At 40.8% G+C, this 7,325-nt stretch overlaps 1 protein-coding gene across 1 annotated transcript in view; it reads right to left on the minus strand.

Moving 5' to 3' along the window:
• The window catches only part of tkfc (triokinase/FMN cyclase), a 16,482-nt gene extending 13,177 nt beyond the window's left edge, over positions 1 to 3,305 (minus strand). Inside the window, 1 exon segment of the mRNA XM_034216111.1 lies at positions 3,229 to 3,305. Within this exon segment, the coding sequence (XP_034072002.1) occupies positions 3,229 to 3,234 (6 nt within the window). The 5' untranslated portion in view covers positions 3,235 to 3,305.
• Positions 3,306 to 7,325: the final 4,020 nt, after the last annotated feature.

The raw sequence follows: 7,325 nt of genomic DNA on the forward strand, positions 1-7,325 counted from the left end.
TATTAAATCAGAATTATTTATCACGGGGGGAAATTGGGTTTTGTGACAGTTGCGCCTTATGATAATGACATAAAATAGAAGATAAAAAAAAAAACAAGAAGCATAGGAAGTTAAAGTAAAATGCCCAATAAAAAGATAAAATAAAAATGGATATAAACGTGAGCCATGAAAGTAGGAATGTAAACCAAAATATCAAATTAAATATAATTAAATATATAAATATAAGAAGTTAAAGTAAGAATGTGCAATAGAAACGTAAGATAAATTATGCAATGTGGATTGTTTTGCCCATTGTCCTCTCCAGAAATAGACCACACATTCACTTTGAAAGTGATATAAAAAAAGATTGAATGTGGTCAACACAGATCTGTATACTGCTTGTAAAGTGCCATTTAATTTGAAAAAAGCAAATATAATTTTACTTAAAGTGGACCCATTATGCTATATTGGAAAAATATATTGTAGGGCCATAGCTATACAAAACATGTCTGTGAAGTTTTTTGCTTAAAATGCCAAACAGATCACACATTGTAGCCATGCCACATACTGCTCAAACCCCTCTTTTGCAGCCCTGTTAGAAACGCGGATTTTGGGTGCTTAGCTTGATGAAAAAAAAGAGGAGGCGGGGCTAATGCCTGATCAGAATTCTACCGGAGATAAAGTTAAATTCTGCTGTGATAAAAATCCATCCTGTTCTAAACCACATCAAAGATTATTTCTGAAACAGTATGGATCTCAATGCTTTTTCTCTTGCAGGTTTATCACAAGGTGAGTTCCTTTTTTTATTTCCTGCTTTTTAAACACTCTCCAGTACAGGTTAGCTCTGAGTGTTAGCGATGCTAATGTAAACAAAGACGAGATTACGTCCAAAACACGTCAGGCATTGTTTCTTATAGCAATTTTCTGTGGGTCCGCTGCCGATTTGACGTCAGATCGGCAGCAAATCTGTATCCGCTCGTTGTACCCCTGTTTTTAAAAGATTTGGGTACGGAGGAAAATAGAGAGGGCTTTATTTTCTGACGCTGCGAGAGTTCCCCGACGCACCGGGGACACATATTTATGTATGAAAGACATCACAAAGTGCATTTTGCATGATAGGTCCCCTTTAAGATCAGCTCCTTCAGCCGTTTGAACAAGACTGACAATAACAGAGGAAATGTTTTGCTGTCCTTTTGTTGCAGGGCTTGTCTATCTGAGTTATATATTGTAAGTTCAAGTTTTCGTTAGTGCTGTAAAAACATAAATCCTAGCATCACAGATGCTGTTTTATTTTTGTATTGGCTATACTGCTCATAAAACAGGAACCCAATATAGATTCAATAAAACTGTCACAATAATATAATAAAAAAGCGTTACTTATAAAAGTACGTTTTTGTGCTTTCACACAAAAACAGGACACGGGGGGGGGGGGCTAGTGGAGCCTCGCAGCGGCGAAACCGTGCTACACTAATTGCGCCAAATAAGCAAATAGGTGCGCCGCATTTTCGGCTCAGTTTTAGCTATGTCTCATAATTATTTGTGTAAACATAAACATAATTTGTGTGTAAATATGTGATTTGTAAATGTAAAACACCATCCACAAATGCATTTAAAAGATTTGCAAACTCACAGATACATTTGCAAATGTAAAACGGATCTGCAAATACGCTAAATATTTTTACAAATAAAAAAAAGATCTTTGAATATCTCTTTAACATTTACAACTTTCAATCAGGCATTTGTGAATCCATTTTGTATTTGTCGACCAAAAATGCGCTTGTGGATCTCAAATCTCTGCTTGTGGATCGTCTTTTTAATTTACACACACGGAGTTTTGAGACAAACTTTCCGCCGGTCTCGGCTAAAATCTACTCGTGTCACTCGGTTATTTTCGGAAACCATGTGATGGCCTGCTGATGACGACATTTCCTTATGGTTTTCAAAGTAAGAGCATGATGGTTTGTTTAATGCGCTGTTTTTTTAATGAACAGCGGAACTAGATGCATTCTTTATCACCATCATCCTCATCATGTGATAGTGATACAGTTAGTTTGTTGGTTCAACTTTCTTAATTGTTTTTTGTGTATTCAGTCAAGCGGGTCAAAGTTACAAAGCACTTCACATCTTATTAATCGGCCTAGTTTTACCTTAAATATATAAGCAGAGGTGGGAGAAATACTCAGATCTTGTACTTGAGTAAAAAGTAGAAGTACTCAGATCTTTGAGTAAAAGTAGAAGTACTCAGATATTGTACTTGAGTAAAAAGTAGAAGTACTCAGATCTTTGAGTAAAAGTAGAAGTACTCAGATGTTGTACTTGAATAAAAGTAGAAGTACTCAGATCTTGGACTTCAGTAAAAGTAGAAGCACTCAGATCTTGTACTTGAGTACACGTAGAAGTACTCAGATGTTGTACTTGAATAAAAGTAGAAGTACTCAGATCTTGGACTTCAGTAAAAGTAGAAGCACTCAGGTCTTGTACTTGAGTACAAGTAGAAGTACTCAGATGTTGTACTTGAGTAAAAGTAGAAGTACTCAGGTCTCGTACTTGAGTAAAAGTAGAAGTACCAGAGTGTAGGAACTCTGTTACAGTCAAAGTCCTGCATTCAAAAGCTCGGATACAGGAAAGGGGCGGGGTTAGCAACATCTGACCAATCAGAAACAGGCACAAGCTAACTGACAGCTGTGCACGTCATACTCAATACAGAGTGTTTTCCTGTGATCCAGATGTTGGAAGTACAATTTTGAGGTACTTCTACTTTACTTGAGTATTTCCAGTTTATACTACGTTGCACTTATACTCCACAAAAATTGAGAGGTAAATGGTGTACTTTCACTCTAAGAGTTTCATCATTTGGCTTTAAGGTCATTGATCCTTCTTTTTATTCTTTAACTGTTAAAGGTTATTTAAGCCACTGGTTTACAGGGTGTCTGGGCTTTATTTAAAATACAATTATTTTACTTTATTATATAATTATAAAGTCAAAAGTCAAAGTATCAAACACTTAAATCAACACAAGCTGCACAGTAAACTTGTATCTGCAGCAACAGACTATAAACTGTTTGCTTTGTAGCGTTTCCTTCAGCTGTTATTATGGGATGGACTTTGATTCTTGGGACAGGTGTGCAGACATGCTAACTGACAGGCTGCAAAACAGATCATTCTGCAAAAACAAATCACATTTCCAGACTTCCTGCTCGGTGCCTCTCTGTTCTGATGTTTGATAAACTCCTCAGAATGTTTATTTACCTCCATTTCTCCTGTCTTGCTTCCACTTGCTCCCGACAGCAGGTAGATAATACCGGATTACAAAGAGCCGAGGAAGAAATGTTTCTTCTTTGTCTTCTTTTATCAGGTAGAGAGCCGCTTTGCTTTGCCGCCACCTGCTGGACTGGAGTGGGAAGCATAAGCCTGGCATATTAAAGGGCCCATGTCATGCTTTTCCGGTTATTACCCGTCCCCTTGTGTGTTATGAAGGTTTTTATGCATGTAAACGGTCTGCAGAGTCAAAAACCCTCAAAGTACACCCTGTAGCACACAGTATATGCTGCCCCAAAACCAGAGATGGGGTCGTTACTAAAAAAATGTAATATATTACATATTACTTTTTTTAAAAGTAATATATTACACTACTTCGTTACTCTCTACATAAAGTAACTCGTTACTTTACTCGTTACTTTACTCGCCGAGCACGTACGAACTGCGCATGCGTGAGTGGCAATAACTCTCCTTACCAGCAGGCGGCGGTAGTGTGTATTCGTCATTCAAAACAGGCAACAACCGGAAGACAGAGAAGAAGAACAGACTACGTGATATAAACAAACAACAAATAGCGTGTGCATTAGCTTCACCTTAGCATGTGTTCTTTGCAGGTGTTTGTTGAGGTTTGACCACGTGGTGTTTACAGCAGTGGATAACAGCTTCTGGCCTGGACACAATTTGCACCTCACCGTCACATTCCTGTCTATTCTTCGGACGAACTCAAAATAATGGGCATACCTCCACCCCTCGAGAGTTATCGCTGACTCAGCCATGTTTATGCAGCACTGCAAGTGGAGATGTGTACACGCAGATTACGTACATATAAACCTGCGGCGGAAACCCCTCTTGTCTGTCAGTGTGATTATGGCTGATTTTAGTAAGTAACGAAGTAACACGTGTCGGGGCAATGTTAGTAACTGTAGTGTGATTACTGAATTATAAAAGTAGCGCGTTACACTACTCCGTTACCGACAAAAGTAATATTATTACAGTAACGCGTTACACCCAACTCTGCCCAAAATGCCTCGTTGGAGATTTCTCATTTTCCATTGTTTACTTCCTGGGTACTGTGACGCGTGAATACCCAGAGGCCACACCCTCTGCCAGCATTTCACGAAACAAAGCTTCACAAACCTTTCAGCGATTCATGCCGGATATGTACAGAGTAGGGGGTACTGAAGAACGATGCTGGTCCTACTTTGTTTGGACCAGCGGGAGATTTGGGTACACAACCTGTAAGTATTCATTGTTGTTTGTGTATTTATGATGTTTAAAACAAACAAGGTATGGCAATCTACCACGACTGTTTAAATGGGTAAACGTTTTTCGGGCTGCTAAGCCATTGCCACAGTGCTAACTGGGCTAACTAAGTTGCTAGCGTTTCCATATATCAACTCCAATGTCAGCAGATGGCCTTACATGTATCTCATAGCAGGAGAATATCTGCATTCACACACAAAATACACTTAGAGTCTTAGACAGTATACTCCGGGTGATTTACCGTACGGTCAGTTGCAAAACTTAATTACATTATAGTTGGTGTTCCCAGCGTGTATGCTACCGAGCTAAAAAAAAATAAGGCTACCAAGAGCTAGACATGAGTTTGCCAAGGAAAACATTGTTTTTATGCCAGCTACAATGAATGACCGAACGTAGCAGACTACCCGTTTAAGATTGCAATTGTAACATGTTCTTGCTAGCCTAATATGAACCACGAGCTGTTGTTCATAGTAGGTTGGCATATAACACTGAACAACTAGCAAACGTAGATCAGCATATTAATCTAGCTGGCAAGCTAACGAACCTAAAACAACTAAGTTTCTCTAATATTTTGTGATTTGCATTTAATTTCGTCCAGCCAGATCAGGAAATTCCTGGCGTATCCGGCGGACAACACATGACGGGATGACCACTCTGATGCCTCGTCCTAAAAGCCCCAGCACCAGCTTCCAAAGCTGCGATAGGCAAGATGCCGAAAACGCCTATAAGCAGGGCTGCACATAACTGGTGCGCATGCGCACCCGCCGCGAAAAAAGGAGCACCGGATCATTTGAAAAAAGGCGCATTTGCGCACCAACATTGAGAGAGAGAGAGATATTTGCGAGTTGCATATGAACGGGTAAGATAGCAGGGTTTCCCACACATAGACTTTACCTGGGCGGGCCACCCAGGTATATTAACGGCCGCCAAAGTATAATTCGTAAGCCGTTTAGGTTTGATTTTTTTAATCCGTCCGCGAGCAAGACGGCATCTGTCGATCCCTCGCTCTACCCCCTCGCCATCGTGTGAAGGGTCTGCTTTATGCACTCCGCACAGTAACCCTGCTGCGAGGCTCCGGTGAACAGTCCATGAGCGTGCTCACTAGCGCAACTCCCCCCCCCCCGTTTATAAAGTCAAGTACCCCTCAAAAGGTCCGGTTTATTTCATTTTAAGGATGCGCACCAAGCAACATCTCCAGGTGCTCCTTTGAGAACCAGGGCAAAAAGGTTGTGTGCACCCCTGCCTATAAGGAGAGGAATGGATGATATACCCCCCGGGCGCCGTTCAAAATGGCCGCACACTGCTCCTAACACTAGGATGGGTCAAATGCAGAGAAACAATTTCCCCACGGGGATTAATAAAGTATATCAAAATCAAAACATCAAAAATATACAGCGTATATATGTATATTTACACATTCATTTTGTACGTTTCTAAAAATAAAGTTGGATGTAAATACTTAGTAGTAGCCTTTCTTCCCTGAATTATTTGCTCCTATAACATATCATTGTTGATGTTCCGCTCAAAGCCGAAAAAAGCACTGTGTTAGACATGGGCGGAGCACAATTTAAATCTATTCTAGTAGACCTCAACAATGGAATTATGATCAGTAGAAATGGCCATGACATGGGCCCTTTAATAAATAATTAAATTAATAATTACAATAAATATGAATATTAAGCTATTTTCAATGTATTAGTTTATTAATTATCATGGCTTTTTTTAACATTTTTATAATTTATTTATGTAGGTTCTAAGTTTTTTATTTATGAATGTATTTATTTGTTTCTCCTGTAAAGAAATTTGTTTTGAACAATCTTTTTTTAAAGCAGTTTTTTAAATGATTAAGTCATATATTATGAATTTGTTTTGGCATACTCTATAGACCAGCGGTTCCCAACCTTTATCGACTCAGGGCCCACATAAGAATTAAAAAAAAATGTGCGTCCCACATTCAACCATCTTCTCCCGCTTATCCGTGGTCGGGTCGCGGGGGTAGCAGTTCCAGCAGAGAGCCCCAAACTTTCTTTTCCCTGGCGACATCAACCAGCTCTGACTGGGGGATCCCAAGGCGCTCCCAGGCCAGCGAAGAGATATAATCCCTCCACCTGGTCCTAGGTCTACCCCTTGGTCTCTTCCCAGCTGGACGTGCCTGGAACACCTCCCTAGGGAGAGCCCAGGTGGCATCCTAACTAGGTGCCCGAACCACCTCAACTGGCTCCTTTCGACGCGAAGGAGGAGCGGCTCAACTCCGAGTCCCTCCCTGATGACCGAACTTCTCACCTTATCCCTAAGGGAGACACCAGCCACCCTGCGGAGAAAACCCATCTCGGCCGCTTGTATCCGCGATCTCGTTCTTTCGGTCATGACCCATCCTTCATGACCATAGGTGAGGGTAGGAACGAAAATGGCCCGGTAGACAGAGAGCTTTGCCTTCTGGCTGCAGCTCCCTTTTCGTCACAACGGTGCGGTAAAGCGACTGCAGTACCGCTCCCGCTGCTCCGATTCTCCGGCCCATCTCACGCTCCATTGTTCCCTCACTCGAGAACAAGACCCCGAGATACTTGAACTCCTTCACTTGGGGTAAGGACTCATTCCCTACTTGGAGTGGACAGTCCATCGGTTTCCTGCTGAGAACCATGGCCTCAGACCATAAACAATACAATACGGAGGCTAAATAAAGTTCTGATTGATCGATTCAGAACATGTGACACGTTGTAAATCCAGTAGAACAGACAGTTGTCAAGGACTGTAATGACCGTTGCTAAGGAGGATCAAGAAAGAGAAAGGAAAAGAGGTTAAATTAAAAAAAAAGATCTTGAAAA

The sequence above is a fragment of the Gymnodraco acuticeps genome, unplaced genomic scaffold (assembly GCF_902827175.1).
Source record: "Gymnodraco acuticeps unplaced genomic scaffold, fGymAcu1.1, whole genome shotgun sequence".
NCBI lineage: Eukaryota > Metazoa > Chordata > Actinopteri > Perciformes > Bathydraconidae > Gymnodraco > Gymnodraco acuticeps.